General features: G+C 41.9%; 1 protein-coding gene across 3 annotated transcripts in view; it reads left to right on the top strand.

Annotated features, from left to right (window-relative positions):
- The window catches only part of LOC123510949 (zinc finger protein Gfi-1b-like), an 18154-nt gene continuing 660 nt past the window's right edge, over positions 1 to 17494 (top strand). Inside the window, exons 1-10 of one of the 3 annotated variants that reach the window (XM_045266474.1) lie at positions 1 to 219; positions 3980 to 4343; positions 13099 to 13292; positions 14184 to 14353; positions 14574 to 14681; positions 14957 to 15110; positions 15299 to 15474; positions 15714 to 15883; positions 16312 to 16477; positions 16974 to 17494. The exon at positions 16974 to 17494 is cut by the window's right edge and continues 660 nt beyond it. In XM_045266474.1, the coding sequence (XP_045122409.1) occupies positions 4170 to 4343; positions 13099 to 13292; positions 14184 to 14353; positions 14574 to 14681; positions 14957 to 15110; positions 15299 to 15474; positions 15714 to 15883; positions 16312 to 16477; positions 16974 to 17032 (1371 nt within the window). In that variant the 5' untranslated portion in view covers positions 1 to 219; positions 3980 to 4169 and the 3' untranslated portion in view covers positions 17033 to 17494. Of the gene's footprint in view, positions 220 to 3549; positions 3828 to 3979; positions 4344 to 13098; positions 13293 to 14183; positions 14354 to 14555; positions 14682 to 14956; positions 15111 to 15298; positions 15475 to 15713; positions 15884 to 16311; positions 16478 to 16973 lie in introns of those variants that run through there. The other 2 variants (XM_045266471.1, XM_045266472.1) reach the window with 2 other exon arrangements.

The following is a 17494-nucleotide window of genomic DNA, read 5'->3' as shown; positions in this document are numbered from 1 at the left end:
GTGTGGAGTGTTGGGCGTGAACGAGTGAGCAGCTGAGCAAGGCATGTATCAGTAAACCTCATGCGATAGAGTGAACCCTCCCGTGATGGACTCACTGGTTCACCGCCTCACAAACCAGCCAGTCCTCAGCGCTGAGAATATTGTTCGGATAGATCAGTGTTGTGTGCTGTGCTGGTGTGACGATGTGGGTAAGGCTCTGCTGTGACGAGAGAACTTCAGGTGAGTAACAAGCATGGTCTCAGACACGTGGATTGCTAATGTGAATGTTATTGGTCTGTTTGATCTGTTGAAAGTTTCGTAAGTCAAGAGTCATATGAGTAGATAGTTAACACCTGGGCCCATATCCACGAAACTGTCTTAGGCCGATGGCATCGTCCTTAGCAAACCAAAATGGCGGCCGTCGTGTCTAACTTGCCAGAAAACGCACTAAAATTTTTTCGTCGGTCCTAACGTCGTGCTTAGCGCTAGGAATGGGTCGACCCTGTTTTAGTAGCGTTATGGACGACGGAGCTGGATGTAAACAAACAACATGCAGCGCCACGAGAGCAGCAACCACATCAGTCAGATAGAAATCATCGTAGAAGGGACGTTTTGGATGAGCTTAATGATGCTGAACCCATCAAGAGGTACAGATTGGACCGTGAAGGTATTTGATTTGTGATCAATCTTGTGAGGGAAGCCCTGTGTAGTGAGACCAGTAGGTCAAACCCGCTCACCCTAATCTTACCTAAGTAATTATTAATCTATAAATCTAATTTGTCTTTCGCCCTCCAAGTTAGTGAATACTTGGACCTATCATAGTGTGGATAGGATCACTGGTCTGCAGCCCTTACAGCAATAAACTTTAATTAAGAAACAATAAATAAAATGTTGGGTGTCATATTTTGATTTTACCACACATAGAAGCGGGAAGAGTTTTAATTTGTGACACATGGACATATATAAAATGTTTTCAAGTTAGCTGGAATGAGGAGCTCTAGGTGCACTATGTGGTATGCTAGTAATGTAACTAATACCTTAAACTTCTCCTATAAAGTAATATTAAGTACTGTTTCTTACACATTAAAGCCTTACCTGATACAGTTGGTGGATAAGTGATGGCTAGAAAAGGCGAAATACTCGTACACTGCTGGCTGGAAAACGCGGGAACCTCTTTGAAGAGCTTGTCTGTAGCTGCTTGGAGTGTTTGCTCGTTACCAACGGGAATACATTTTAATGCATATATTTTTCTTCGGAAATATTTACTTTCATTCTATGTTACTTACCCGATACTTGTATTATTAAATTATATAAATAAAAGACAAAGAAAATGCTAGTATAATCATGTTTTCTTCAATATCACCAATGTCGATATTTTGTAAGCAATGCGTTCTAGCGCGCGAAGTACGGTACAGCAAAAGCGATCTAAGCACGACGACTTTCGATGGCCCTAAACCGTTGACCCTAAGCTAAGTACGATTTCAGACAACTCGCATCAGCCTAAGACAGTTTCGTGGATATGGGCCCTGAGTCACGAAACGCAGGTGTTCAAGGTGTGCTACTGTGACTATGATAGATGACTTCAGGATATTCTAGTGTAAAAAAATGGCAACTTTACTTTAGCGTCATAGGATTTCCTTACTGCTTGAAACTTCATCCAGCGCTACATGATTTCTCTACAGTGTTTAATTAATTTGGTGCTATATATGACTTTGCTGCAACGCCATAACTCAGTGGAAAATAACAATGATTCACCTATACCAACTCAAACTAACAACTGCCAATCACTAAAGTAGGAAGAATCTCAGGCAACAACATAACTTGACAGCATCACTCGGCCACAGCAAGGAACAGAGCAAGGAAGGAGGGAGCCGTGCTGTGTTGCGCTGTGGTGTGTTGCGCGGTGCCTGTGTCTCAGTGCCTTCACACGGCGCCTCATGCTCAAATAAACACTTCATTCGCGACGCAGTGACCAAAAGAAATAAACGTGCACCATATGCGACTGTAAACGAGCTTGTATTTTTTATCTTATTCTCCCTGTCGCTTGTCTCCACCTGAGTCAATAACAGACGGAGTGGACTGTGTGTGTGTGTGTGTGTGTGTGTGTGTGTGTGTGTGTGTGTGTGTGTGCGCGCGCGCGCGTGTGGGGAGAGAGAGAGAGAGAGAGAGAGAGAGAGAAAGGAATGCATGAATATCACTCTGACTCCCTCTAGGGAGGCCGTGGTGTAGTGGATAAGGTGGTGAGTGTGGGATCGGGCAGACGTCCACATGCAGGTTCGAATCCCACCACATACAGCCTTAAACACTCTGCCATTTGTCGAGTGGCTTAAAGTTACCTACGTATTACCATGATACCTAGGTTCTAGGTAGTTACACCAAAGATGGGCTTGGGTGGTGATATGGGGTCTAATATGGGTACCACTATAAGTAAAATTGCCTGAGGCACTAATGGCTGGAAACTGAACAGCACTTCCTATACGCACTCGTGAAGTACACCTACATGCGCTATAAGCCATAACATAGAGAAAATAATAATTTTCTGCGATACTAAAAAACAAAACAACAAAAAACACCCTTGACAGTTGGCAACTGTTACACGATCTCCATTTGGTGTAGTGAAATTCGTATAAAACTATCACCATTAGAGTTTTAAGAATACCGGTGAATACTCCAGTAACTTCCACAAGAACGTGTTGTTGAAAGAACAATAAGGCGTTGAGACTCTTAGAATACGTTTCCTCTGCTTACAATTTTTAATGTTTTTAAGAGTGTCTACCGGAGTGTGAAATGTGAAGAACACCAACACAAAGAGTGAACGACATCGCAGCATTTGTCTCTCTATAGCTCAGACTCACTGTTCCGGTAACTCTCTTGTGTGATCTGATGGAGGCGTGACTGAATTTTCTTTCCTGCCCTTTTCCTTCCCTATTCCTGCTCCTTTTTCGATCTTTCCAGGACCATCCACGCCTTGGTGACTGGAAAAAACTGTATCTCGTCTGACTGTTACTGTGACTAGATCTACTATGGGTGAGAAATGAGGAGGGGAAATATAAAGACTGTTCGAAATAATATTGTAGAGGAAAGGAGAATGAGAAGCAATGAAGAACAGGAAACATTACTCAATAGATAAAATATGATTTATATTCTAATGACATTTACCAGTTAGAATTACTAGTTTTTTTTATATCTTCCAGTAAAATGTCCAGTAATAAAATTTTTAGCAAAGTGGACAAATAGTAAAAATCAGAAATAAAAAGACTAATTATAAACAGACTCAATTTTTTCTCCAATTATCATCAAGTAAACTGCGAACTTACCAATCCATTCTAAGTTACCTACCAAACCAGACACTAGGCCAGAAAAAGACACGCGATAGGAACACCTAGACGTTACCTAACCTGACATCATTAACACCTTTACTTCACCTGTGACACGTTTACACCTGCTACTGAAAGACGGTGAGACAGTTTTCAAAGTGCGTGGGTGACGTCAGGCAGGTAGGCGGGGCCAGGTGAAGGCGGGGTGGTGGTGGGGTCAGCGGTGGTTGGTTTATAGCTGCCCGTCATAACCCGCCTGCCCTCCGCCTCACCTGCCCGCGCCTCTTCGCCTTCCACGTCTACACGTCACTGATGACACGAGCATCATAGTTTGTTTACATCTTGACGAAAGTGTCTCGTTGCCTCCTGCTGAGTCTTTGGTCCCGGCAGAGTAGTAGTCATTTGGTGCAAGGATATTCATAAATCATCGTAATAACGCCAAGTTGTAAATTTTTCGTCCAAAACCAGCTATGGAAGCACAGCGACTTGTTTCTTCATCAAATGAATTGGTGAATGACACCATAACGGAAGGTAAATATTTTGACAGGTGTTCATGAAGGATAGCTTAGAAAAAGTTAAGAGTAACATTAACGTGTGCCATTCGACGTTACACATTTTATCTCCTCACAGTTTGGTGTATCAAAAGACGAAGTTGAAGATGCACGTTTGTTTCACTGTTGCAGATGAGTCACTGTAGAGGCGAGGCATCACGCTGGGGACGAAGTTGCTGACTGAACGGCAGGAGGAAGGGCAGAGACAATATACACTGAGGGGACTTTGAGGTAAACAGAAAGGGGAAAAAGTACTGAGACCATTCAGTGAAGAACCCTTTCCTTCTCCTCTTTTACCGTCCCCGGGGAAAGAAAAGGACTCATGGAGACCTGCGTGCTGCTGCCCCGTGACTTGTGTCTCCAGATCAGCCAAGTGGGCGCCTTCCCATGCCTGGTGACGGCGACGAGCGTGGCGCATGGCGCCACCTACACGCCCACGTCTGGCACTCTTAGAACGGCTTGCTTGCCGCCCCTCCCACCCCTGGCCTCCTCAGATGTGAGTACTGGTGTGTGTGTGTGTGTGTGTGTGTGTGTGTGTGTGTGTGTGTGTGTGTGTGTGTGTGTGTGTGTGTGTGTGTGTGTGTGTGTGTGTGTGTGTGTTTACCTGGTAAGTAAAAACACCAGAGTTCATAGTGTCTGAGTAAGGCGCAGTAGTTCTTTGAGTCACCAAAATGAGTATAAAAGTTATAAATACTAATAATTGCGATGTGTTAGAACAATAATTAATAGCAGGCAGCAGTAGAGCACAGTGCAGCGTGGCGAGTAGATACTGACTTTCAATGTTTATTTCCCGTGATGCTTGAGTCGCTCCGGCTGCGCTGAACCCTCCCCGCACGCCAGGCACGACAGCTGTTAACATTAAAAAATCACTTACGATTAATTTTCCCAATATGATATTCGATGCGCCCGTAGTCAGCTTGGATCATTAAAGGTAAAGTGATGAGAGTATGGGTTCCCTTCTGCTCCTCGTCCTCCTCCTCTTCCTCCCCTTCCATCAGTACCACCTTGAGTTTCGTGCTCCTTGGGTTAACGTGCCTTGTGGAGCTTCTTGTCTGGAAGTGATTTTACTGGAAAGCTGATACCGAGTCCACCCGTACGCGGGACCTCAGTGCGTCACCGTCCGTCTGGCCTGTCTACTGTCCTACAAGAGGTTTTTTTTTTTCACTTTCTGTTGTTTATTCAGCGTATGATTTGTTTACGAACTATTTGTAGCTTATGTCTGGACGTGCGACTTTTTTCTTCTTTATTTTGTTTTATTCATAGCTTTATAGGTTTTTATTTTCTTTCTTTTTATTATCAGCCACACATTTTGATTAACAACTTCTTTATTTAACTAAGGACTTTCAAGGGTTAGGTTAGGTTTGGTTAATTTATATTAGGTTGGTTACGTTATAATTTCAAATGGAACTCTGCTAATTATGTACAAACCTCACTCCTTTCCCTTGTCATGGAATCGCAAGTCATGTAACCTCGCAAAGCCTCTGCGATAATGGAGGAAAACTTACATGAACTCACACACATTCCTGGACCATCCACCGGTAACACATATGGTCCGTACCTGCCTCGCTTCACCTATCCTGACCATCCTGCTATCCTCCTACTCACCGCTACTAGTACTGCCGCCCGTTCTTAGTCGGAGTGGGTGTAGCTGATCGCATTACCGCCCCAGGGCACCGCCGCTCACAATAAAGACGTGGAGCAGCCCATGCGGAAGATTGGACTTGGCACCTTCATCACCCGATCCCTGACCCAAGAGAACCTAGCCCTCTCCGGGGACATGGGAACAGAGTAAGGGAGGCAGTAGAGGTCCCAGGATGGTCTCTGTAGGTGCTGGGAGAGTGTGGGAAGACAGGGAGAGGGCGGTGCATTAAGGGCGCAGGTGGGCCGAGGGTGACAGGTGAAAATGGCGCAGGTGTGGTTTTTGGAAGATAAGTAATTCATGCGTGGTGAGTTATTGATTAAAATAAGTCAGGATGATTTAGAACAGGTGGCTTTAGGGAGTTAATGAGCCGTATGGATAGTAATGACCTCTCGGTCAAGCCAGTGTGAGGAAGAAATGCTTTTTATATCACTTTGGTATATCTTTTTTTTTTCTTGAAGCAATGGGAGAACCTGTTCAGTAGTGTTCTATTTCAAGACTAGAGCCAGTTATGAGATAGTGGACAAGGACACATCCTGAGGTGAAGTACGTATCTTTATACATGTGGATCAAAACCAGCCACTTCCAAGATACAAATAAGTGAGGTAACCGTGAGATGCTACGTTTCTACAGGTACTTTTTCACAGCAACCACAACCTTTGTTCTGCCGTTTTTAGAGATTTCGTGTCGTGACAATGTGACCACAGAAGTCTTTATCTAGGAATATCACTTCGCGAATTTCTTGGTGTACGTAAAAAATAGCGGTGAACAAGAATAATGAAGTGGTGGTCGAAACCTTTAACTTGTCTCAGCTGAGCGAGCACAGGTGAGAGGCGGGAGAGCAGGCGGCGTCACACCTGAGCGTCGGGGACACAAAAAAGAGTTGCAATGCGTAATGGAGAAAGCTTTGGTTACCATCACGCAGGGAAGCGACGGAGGTGTTGGTCATGAAGGAGACGCTGTGGCGTGGAAAGTAGTGATGGATTGGTGTAATGAAGTGGCGGTATACGTATTGCAGGTACCCTTTGTCATCTGCGAGTTAGTGTGATGAGGAAAGACGTTTGATAGTACGTACTCTGTGAACACGATGTAATATGGAGAGCTAATGATGGATGCAAATACGACAGTACCTAATGAAAAATGGAGTGACAGTAAGTAGTGTATAAACTTTACTTACCTGCAGGTGAGGCGAGAAGAGACGTATTAAAGGTACTGACAGTGTGAGGAAGATATACTGGTATGAAATAATTACTAATGTACTATGTAGCATGGAATGCTAGATTACTAGTATGGAATACTAAAGTACTATTAATAGTGCATACTAATGAAATATGACCTAATGAAATCAATCAATGCCTAAATGTAACGTGATGAATATGCGTAAATAATAAGAATAATAAAATAAAGTAATTATAGTATGAAGAATGATAAACGCGATGTGTGAAGAATTAAATGAATAACTGAGTTGATAAAGTAATTATAGTATGAAGAATGATAAACGCGATGTGTGAAGAATTAAATGAATAACTGTGTTGATTCACAATGAAGAAAGTTTTAATTAGCTTCACAAATGCTATGATACAAAGTGTGTAACAATTCACTGTAAATTATAGGTTATAAATTAGACTAGTGTGGAGAATGGAAAAAGGCAATGTGGCGTGGAGATGAGTGACTGAGTAGTGCAAATGACCGTAAAAGATTCAGGTTACGATGACGATGAGGGCAATAAAGATGCAAACTAAAGGTCAGAGACACGAGCATCCCAAGACAGTGAACGAAGATACAGACTATGAGAAAATGGTAGATGGATTCAAGATAAAGAGGAACACCAAAGATACCTATGAAAGTAAGCTGACTAATTATTTTTGCTTATTCTTTGATTTTTTAGAAATGGTAAATTGAACGTTTTTTTTTTTTTTTCTCGTTCCTGTTCTCTGAATCAGTCTCCTTGACACGTAAAAACACTGATGAGCAAATGAGATCGGACAAAGAAAGGAAATGAAAATGAATTATATTTTTCATTGGGACTGTAGTAAATGAGTTAAAGGAAGCGTTACAACATATCATTTCTGTTATCTTTCTTACATCTCTAGTTCAATCACTGCATCATTAACAACTCGCAACACTAAAAGTAATGCATGATATCTTTACAAACGTCTACAAGAGAAAGTAACGGACTAGCAATAATGGATTTAGCAATTTCTATTCCGCACGATGTTTTGAGGTTACTGAGTTTCGTATATAATGTCTCAGAGTGATTAGTAATTAAGGGAAGATGTATCATGGGTGACCATAAGAGTGAGAAATATAATCTACTTTATTAATCTAGTCGCCGTATAGTCACGTAGCTGTGGGGCTGAAATGTGTTAATTTATATCATCTTGACAAGATAGAGATATTGAATTAAATTATCTTCAAACATAGTATATGAGAATAAAATTTCATAGTAATAGATAACTCAGAAAAAAATATAAATGTAATCGCTCCACAAGATCCACTTATGTCAACCTTTATTTTATCCACCTTATTCTTTTAGTGGTAAATTCAAACTTTTCATGTATATCTATTTTCTTTCCTACTTATAAATAGTTACCTGTGGAACTAAATTGGCAGCTTTTTCTGTACTTTTCTTTGATACTCGGGAAGATACAAGTTAAGAGAGATTTTTCTCCTCTGGCTTTTCTTCTTGTTGCCCTTGGCTAGTCTCTCTCTCATCCATAAGAGAATAAAAAAAAAATAGAGAAGAAGATAGAATAGTAATAATGAAAACTTGACAAGAGAAAATGTGTCACAGAAATAGAAAAAGTACTAAAATATATTATAATACTCATTCGTTGAAAGAAAATACAGTAGGAATATTAAAAACTTAAGAAGAGAATAGCTGTGATAATAGCAACAACTTTGGAAAGAAAACTATAACTGTGATGATATCTAGTAGAAAATAATATCATTGTAATAGCAATTTAAGGCAAGAAAATGTAACAATAATTGAAGTCGAAAAAACAACAGTATCAGTCAATTTTTTTTTTAAATCCAACAAATAACAAATAACTAAAAGAGAAAGCGAAACTATAACAACAACAACAACAACAACAACAACAACAGCAGCAGGAACAAATAACTATAAAAGAAGCACAATAAAAAAAAACCCACGAAGAAAAGAGAGCAATAAGGAAAACTCATAAGAAAAGACGCATGAAGATAACTCTAAGAACTCGTAAAGAAAAAGGTGTTAAAAATCTTTCCTCTACTTTACCTGGCAGCGAAGAATGCCCCTGTGGTCTGAGCAACGTGATGGATAGGCCTTGTTACGAAGTGTCAGCGGGAAACTCGATAGGATTCCTAAAATTAGTACATATTTTGTGCCTCGCGGAGAGACGTTCGGCGCTAGCGAAGTATACGAATCCGATCAAGTGTCGGCCACAAATTTGCTAGAAGAGAGATCAACCTCCCGTAACGCGGCTCGGGAATGAGGGAGTTGATATGGACAGGTGTGCGAATCAGTTAACAAGAGACGAGGCGACGACCATTCGACCATTCACGCGGCGGCCGTCTGAGGCGACAAGTCGGTCTGGTGTGGCGGCGACGTTGCGGTGGTTGAGATTCGTAGGTAACATGACGGCCAGTGAGGTACATAATAGTAGATGGATAGGTGGGCAGATAGGTAAATAGATACATACATATATAAATACAAAAAGTTTAAACAGATAATGCTAGAACTAAAGAAAAATAAATTCTTAGAGATAAATAGATAGATAGATAGGTAGGTGGATAGATGAGGTTGATAAATAAATTAACTGATATATAAATTAATCAAGGAAATTCTTTTGCGAATAAGTTTCTCGTATTTCCAGAAATAGGAAACAATTTTTAGCTATTATTTTTTTACACGATGGTTATATTTCTTCTCATCTAGCTCCTGATTCTTATATATTTATGATTTTCTTTTAGATTATGGAAACATTTACACATATCTCAATCATGAAATGAGCTTTAGAAATTTTTTTTTCATCTTATCATTATTACTGTTTATGGCATCATTCACGGTGTTCCTTCTCCTCGTCTGCATTTTATCATCTTAATTTTTCTATTAATATTTCACAGTCTGAAGTATTTAATGTACTAAAAGGAAAGTAAAGAGGGCAAGGAGAAGGAAAAGGAGGAGGAGAAGAAATGGAGGGCATTGAAGAAAGCAAGAAGAGGAAGAAACTAGGATATTGAGAACGAAAATATAAAAGCAGGAGGAGAAAAGGAGGAGTGAAGGAAAGCGAACTGAATGAGGAGAAGGAGGTACGTACATCTTTTTTATTACCTTCGTACAGGTCATCTAACACGAGGCGAGTTAACCACATAATGATCCTCTTGCCGGGGCACATTCCACACTCGTGTCTCGTGGTCACATTTTAATAAAGCAGATCCGCCTTCTTTGTCCGTACCTCAATTTTCATATCGTCGTGTTATGTTTGGGACGGGGATGCTTCATGCGGCTATGGTGTTATTGGTGTTGGTGGTGGTGGTGGCAAAATTGAAAGTGTCTTATCTTTGTGAACATTAAATTTGTCCCTCAATCAAAATCAAAATGAAATTACTCGCCTCTATAGTTCTACTCTTATTTCTACTACTACTACTGCTGCTGCTGCTACTACTACTACTATTGCTACTACTATTACTACTACTACTACTACTACTACTACTACTACTACTACTACTACTACTACTACTACTACTACTACTACTACTACTACTACTACTACTACTACACACACACACACACGCACGCAGAAACGTCCCCTTCGCAGCCGCAGATAATGTTATTATGTCTCAGTTCCCCATAAGCTCTGCGAGGCCGTGGAATTAAGGCTGTAAGAGGCCAAAGAGTACGTTTGTGGCTCGCTTCCCCAGGCAACTCTACACTTCATCCATAAAACTTACTTCCTTATTGGAGGGTTGAAAGACAAGGAGGAGAAAAGTTAAGAAATATTGTAAGACAATTATAAATGAAGAGAATTACGAAAGAATGGAAAAATATGAGTTTAAAGAATGAATATCACAGAACATAAATGAAGAAACAAAATGTCTCTTCATTACAGAATAAAAAGGAATGTATATGAAATGTAATGCTTTAATGTGCGCAGAAAAATGGCAGAAGAAAGAAAGATAAAACGTAGATATACAGATAGAAGAGGGAGGGAGGTTGAAGACGAGTGGGAGGGAAGGGAGAGGATGGGGAGGGAAGGGAGAGGATGGGAAGGGAAGGGGAGTAATGAAAATGTAGCAGAGGAAGAGAAACAGTAGATGGGGAGGAAGGTCTAGGGAAAGGAGTGAAAAAAGCGTTGTGGGATGGATCATGTTAACATGGTGGCGCAGGGCGGTAAGACACTCGTCAGAGAACATTATGGTGCGGGAAGGGACACAAGGATGCGACTGAAGAGTATGTGACTAAGCGGAATTAGGAGATATTATAAAACGATGACTGGTGTTAGTGTTCAGGATATATTGATACGTTATAAGACTAGCAAAAAATATGAAGCGAAAAGACAGTTGCAGCAAAGAAAAGTTCAGAAAAGGCAATTATAGAGTTTTGACTCAAGAAATACATTATGACAGCAAAATATTGATTCGCTTCATATTTATATGTAAGATGATCCTGTTATTAATATGATCCAAATAAAGAAAAATCAATAAACCTAATGTAAAAACGTAAAAAGAGAAAAAAAATCGTGAAATTGACGTCGCTTTGATCAATGACCATTGGTAAACTCAATATTATTACTAGATTTGAAAGAAAGCAGATATGATGATGAATTTCGATATAACCATAAAGGTTACAAATTAAGGAATGCCAAAGGAAGGACAGGAAAAGGAGAAGTCAGATTAACGAGCGATGTAGGAAGGAAGGCAAGGAAAATGAGCAAGGCAGTAAGATGAAGAGAGGAAGGAAGAGAAGACAAGGAAGGAGGGAGACATGTCAACAATCAGAAGGGAGCAAGGAGGAAAGGAAGGGATGAAGAGAGATACAAGGAGACCTGACTGATAAAGGAAAGAGAATGAGAAGAAGAGTAACTGAAACACACACACACACACACACACACACACACACACACACACACACACACACACACACACACACACACACACACACACACACACACACACACACACATACACATCACTTGGTCACATCGGATGTAAAGGTTCTATACCGTGTGTGTGTGTGTGTGTGTGTGTGTGTGTGTGTGTGTGTGTGTGTCTTTAAGTAGGACCACATGCACCTGAGGGGGACGAGGGTCACCTTACCTATGCCATCCCATACCCTTCCCCTGTAACACTCCCCCCGCCCCTCCCCGCCTCCCACATTCGGGTGACCATGACACGTGTGATTTCTCTGCTTCCCTCACGTGACAAAGATTTACTCACCTTTATGTTTTGTACATTTTTTTTTCTTTCTTTCTTTAGTAAAGGATTCAGAATGAAATTGTGTTAGTTGTTACACGTATTTCATTAATTTCCGAAAAAAAAAGTTGCGGGTGTTTTCTCTTAATAAATGTTTCTTATTTGATTATTGTTGCGTATTTAAGTCATCTCTTTTCTTTATAATACTTACAACGCTTTACTCTCTCTCTCTCTCTCTCTCTCTCTCTCTCTCTCTCTCTCTCTCTCTCTCTCTCTCTCTCTCTCTCTCTCTCTCTCTCTCTCTCTCTCTCTCTCTCTCTCTCTCTCTCTCTTCTCGCCTCTTCGATATGAGAGAAGTGTCGGTCAAGTTGTCCCGTCCATCACTCCTCACCATTAACACGCTTTGGGCGGGACAGGAGGCGTGGGAGGAGGACCAGAAGGGAGGAAGGGATAGGAAGGGAACAGGGGACATGATAGATGAGGAGAATGGAGGAGGAAGGCGAGAGGGACGAGGGGTGTGTCGGTGAAGTGTGAAGGGGAGGGAAGGGGGCGACTGTGATGCAACTCAACGTAAACCGCAGTTGAGAAGTCGTGAGGAAGAGCCGAGAGCAGCGCTAATAACTTCGAGGAATTGTAGCCGGACACTTTCAGGCCATAGAAAACGCCTCGAGTTACGCGTTTCTCGAGGTTTGGTGGTCATTTCCAGTGCAGTTAGTGTTTCATCACAAAAGGGGGTTTCGTAAGCTTTCAGTTAGGCGCCATACGGACGAGGATTGCTGCAAAAAATCGCCCCCAAGGGATGAAAACAGATGCGTATTATCGCCATTCATTCATTTAAAAAGAACGAAAGAAAAAGGAAGACACAAGGTGGTCAGTTGGTTGATGAATTTTCACTCATGAGGACAATAGTAATTTGTGGTGTGGTTGTAGCGACCGCTTCGTTTTGAGTTACATGATTTTAATTTGTTTCTTTTCTTTCTATTCCAAGATTTTTAGACACGTTTGTGGATATGATTTTTGAAGTGCTGTGCTTTTTCTCTGCTGCGAAAGATTAAGTAGTAGTAGTAGTAGTAGTAGTAGTAGTAGTAGTAGTAGCAGTAGTTGTTGTAGTTGTAGTAGTGCCAACAATGCCAGCTATTGCTACTGCTATTATTATTACCACAACCATCACCACTACCATCCCTACCTTCCACGTAACATCACCTTTACCTGCCTGCAGACGAGAAATACCTGGGGGTCTTATGATGCCCTTAGGGAGAATGTCAGCTCCCTCCCGGCGGCCATCAAGAGGTCGGCACCGCTGAGGGAGTGCAACTGGGTGAGGTTCCTGAGGGTGGAGTCCCAATACAGCGCTGAAGTGAACCTGGTGGCTACCCTCACACCTCATAACACCATTGTCTTTACTGTCATCAAGTGAGTGAGGGAGTGTGGATGTCTGGAATGGTTGTTGCTGTGGTTATTGTTTTTATTGGTGTTCTGTTACAATTTTATGGAAGTTTTTATGTATAATGTCTGATCTCTCTCTCTCTCTCTCTCTCTCTCTCTCTCTCTCTCTCTCTCTCTCTCTCTCTCTCTCTCTCTCTCTCTCTCTCTCTCTCTCTCTCTCTCTCTCGTATCACCTTATCTTCTCGTCCTTGCCTCCATTACACACACACACACACACACACACACACACACACACACACACACACACACACACACACACACACCACACACACGTGGGGGCTTGTGTGAGTAATTCTAACCACCTTATCGTCTTGAGATCTGTACTGAAGAAGACGGTGACCGACCTCTTCCTACCAACTGGTTCCCTGTGGCAGAGAGAAAGAGAGAGAGAGAGAGAGAGAGAGAGAGAGAGAGAGAGAGAGAGAGAGAGAGAGAGAGAGAGAGAGAGAGAGAGAGAGAGAGAGAGAGAGAGAGAGAGAGAGAGAGAGAGAGAGAGAGAGAGAGAGAGAGAGAGAGAGAGAGAGAGAGAGAGAGAGAGAGAGAGAGAGAGAGAGAGAGAGAGAGAGAGAGAGAGAGAGGATGGGAGGATGACGGTGCAGGCAAACATTCCGTCTTTCCTGTTTTCTTAAATAAGTCCGTAAAGGAAAAGTGTAATGATTTTATGATTCTTATTTTGTAGTGTTGATTTTCTTTAATAAGACAATTACTGCTTTGTTATTTGTTTGCATTTTACTTTTATATATATATATATAATATATATTTCTTCATTTCTGTTTATGGTCAGGTTATTATTGTATTTTCATCTTATTAACTTGTTAATATTCCTCCTTTGATGGCCCGCTTTTCCTTTCCTCTCAGGTCCCTTCCTCCTAACTGCGAGGTTGTTGCTTTCACCCTTCACCCCGACAACCTTCCTCGTCATCCCGCCCTCGGTCCGCTCCACCTCCACCCGCTCCTCTCGCCCTCCTCTCCCCTCCACCTGGCGCCGGGAGTCACGCCCGACGACACCCGACTGGTCACCTCAGAAGGTTAGAAATTACCCAAGGAAATACTTTTTGTCTCAGACTGATATGTGTCTACTTTTTTCTCTTTCTCCTTTTTTCTATTGAAGTAGCTTTAGTAGTGTAAAATTTCTCTTATGAAATCAACATGTATGTGTTGAAGTCTTATATAGTGAAGAGAACAGCATGCAGCACAAGGCTTTCTCTCATTCTTCTGTTGTTCATTCAGGCTTTACTCATCCATCAGGACCGTCCGAGAATCCTTGCACCAGCCTGCAGCAGGAGGTGGGCTGCGCCCCTCGCCTGGTAATGGCAGCTGCCCTCTACCGGCGGGCAGTGGCGGCCCTCATGCAAGGTGAGTTAGTGGGTCAGCAGTGCCATTCCTCATCTTGCCTCATTACTTAACATTACGAAGCTCTCTTTTGTCTCCTGCTTTTATCCAAATGGCGTTGGTCTGCTTTCGTCATTCTTGGTCTATTGTTTTTCCCGTCATCTAGGCCACTGACAAGAAACTTTTCGTCTTAGGCTGTCTTCTTGTACCATCTTTCTTTTTATCCATCGTAAAATTGTATTTCTTTTTAGTTTGTGTACAGAATTTTTGTACCTTTTATGTCTTTTTGTCTGCTTCAGACGCCCCGCTGGACCTGTCTCAGCCATTGCTGGGAAGCAGGTCCGTCTTCCTCACGGAAGGTGAAGAGCAGATGTTAGAGTCCTCAGAATCTCCGTCTTTTTCCACCAATGTCACTGACACAACCCACAGCCTCTACAGTGAGGCCTCTGTTAGGTCAGTTGGAGTTGTTCACAAAATATTTCCTATATCTAAGAAGGGATCTCAGTATTCTCCTTTTTTCCAGACTTTATTGAAACTGATGTAACAATAACCTTTAATTTCTTTTAACATACATTTTTTTATTAAGTTAAAAATAAACTATACACTATAACATTGTCACAGTAACATTTCTCCGTCCTCAGACTGCAGGAGGCCTTTAACCAGCACGACAGCTTTTCAAGGGCACTGGAGGCCGGTGCGTCGTACGACAAAGTGTTGCCTCGTCGGCCTCGCGAGCGTTCACTTTTACCTTGTCACGTGTGCGGCAAGATATTCGACCGCCCTAGCCTCCTCAAGCGGCACATGCGCACACACACCGGTCAGTACTTAAACACTGGTAACTTTCTTGTATTATATAATCTAATTCCAAAACTGATTCATGATTCATTATGAAGCAATACATCACAATACACTATAAACAATAAGTTTAATTAGAATACAAGGAGGTATAGTGCCAAACCATCCTCACACGCACACACACACGCACAAGGATACATATGTAGCCTACACCCATTAAGTGCCGGTGACTCAGGAGCTGTGTGCCGTGTTTCCGTGCAGGTGAGAAGCCCCACGTGTGTGAGGTGTGCGGCAAGGGGTTTTCCACCAGCTCCTCGCTCAACACTCACCGGAGGATCCACAGCGGCGAGAAGCCCCACCAGTGTGCCACCTGTGGGAAGCGGTTCACGGCGTCCTCCAACCTCTACTACCACAAGATGACCCACGTGAAGGTGACAAGTCCAGCAGGTGTTAAGGGGCAGAGCTGTTACGGCTTCCTCTCCTCCCTCTCCACCCACCCTCCCATCTTTGCTTTCGCTTAATGACCTCAGAGTTAAATTTCCACTTTAACGCCTGAGTATTGCACTTCCGCCGATGATTTTAGTAGACTCATGAACTTGATGGGGTCTTTATCTTATTTTTTTCTTATTGTAGTCAATTGTTTATTTTGAATATGTAGAGAAATAGCCATTATTTCATTGTAATGCATACTTCAAATCATCTCTCACCATTCATTTTTCTTTTTTATTCTTTCTCTATCCTCCAGCTTTTCCCAGCTTTTTTTCCTCATCTAATATTCCTTCTCTCATTTCCACCTTTTATTCCCTCTTTCCCTTCTTCTTTATCTCCTTTAACCTCTTGTCATATTCTCTTCCCACAGGACAAACCGCATAAGTGTGGCGTGTGTTCCCGCTCCTTCCCTACGCCAGGTGACCTCCGCTGCCACACTTTTGTCCACACAGGGCAATGGCCGCACCGCTGTCCTGTATGCGGCAAAGGCTTCAGCAAACTCACCAACCAGCGCAATCACCTTTTACTACATTCAGGTAAGGATCGAGGCAGGTGGAAGAGTGGACAGGTAATGTGATGGTCATGGAAGAGCAAATCAGAGGCCTATTTTTTTTTTTTTTTTTTTCCTCCGAATGTCTTCCTCACTTGCTCATTGTAAAAGGTCATAAGTAGTTTGCTTTAAAATAAGATTTTTATTCCTTCGATTTTAAAATATTTCATAGTACATTTGGCGAATCTTTTTAAGCGTTTTAAAGGGAAAATGAATAAATGTTATAAATATATTATGTGAATGAATGTCATGTGTACCTCAGAAGATAATAGTTCTTAAATAATTAGAATGTCATCTTTATCAATAGTAAGGGATGTATGGACAGAGAAAAGCAACAGTAGTGAGGCAGTTATATATAAACTGAATAACAGATTAACTGAACATATACTTGGAAAGAAAGTGGTCAGCGTTTCTTGGTACCAAATTGATGCCCTCGAGTGCAACATTGACATAAACCTTAATAAGTTCCTGTTAATTTGCAGGGATTAAACAACAACAAAGGAGTGCGGGGGTGGGCGGGCTGCGTCGATTGGTGGTCTAGAGACAAGGCACCACCATTCTACACCACCACCATCACCGTTCCTCATCTCCATCACCCCGCACAAGATCATTAAACCAACGAATCCTCACCATTATCTCTTCTTCAGTCTCTTTACACCTCACCACGCCTCACCTCACCACCAGCAATCCACTCCTGAGGTGCTAAAGGTGTGCAGGGGGAGATAGAGAGAAGAAATGGAGAGTACATTAAGGTAAACATGGTAAACAACAAAAGTAGACTAGATTGGTGTATCACAAGGCAAGTGGTTTTCTCATTGGCTCTTTTGTTTTACTTTTTTGCGAGAAGACAATAGTGTGTGTGGGGAAGCCAAGGCGGAGTGTGAGGAAGAAGAAAAGGGAGGGATAAAAGTGGTGTTTTTTTTTTTCTATGGAGGAAAGGAAGTGTAGAACCTGTGTTGTGTTTGGAGGATTTCTTCTCTTCCGACGCTGAGTAAATGTTTCA

The sequence above is a fragment of the Portunus trituberculatus genome, chromosome 30 (genome assembly GCF_017591435.1).
Source record: "Portunus trituberculatus isolate SZX2019 chromosome 30, ASM1759143v1, whole genome shotgun sequence".
NCBI classification, from domain to species: domain Eukaryota; kingdom Metazoa; phylum Arthropoda; class Malacostraca; order Decapoda; family Portunidae; genus Portunus; species Portunus trituberculatus.
This window is presented reverse-complemented; position numbering and strand designations above follow the sequence as displayed.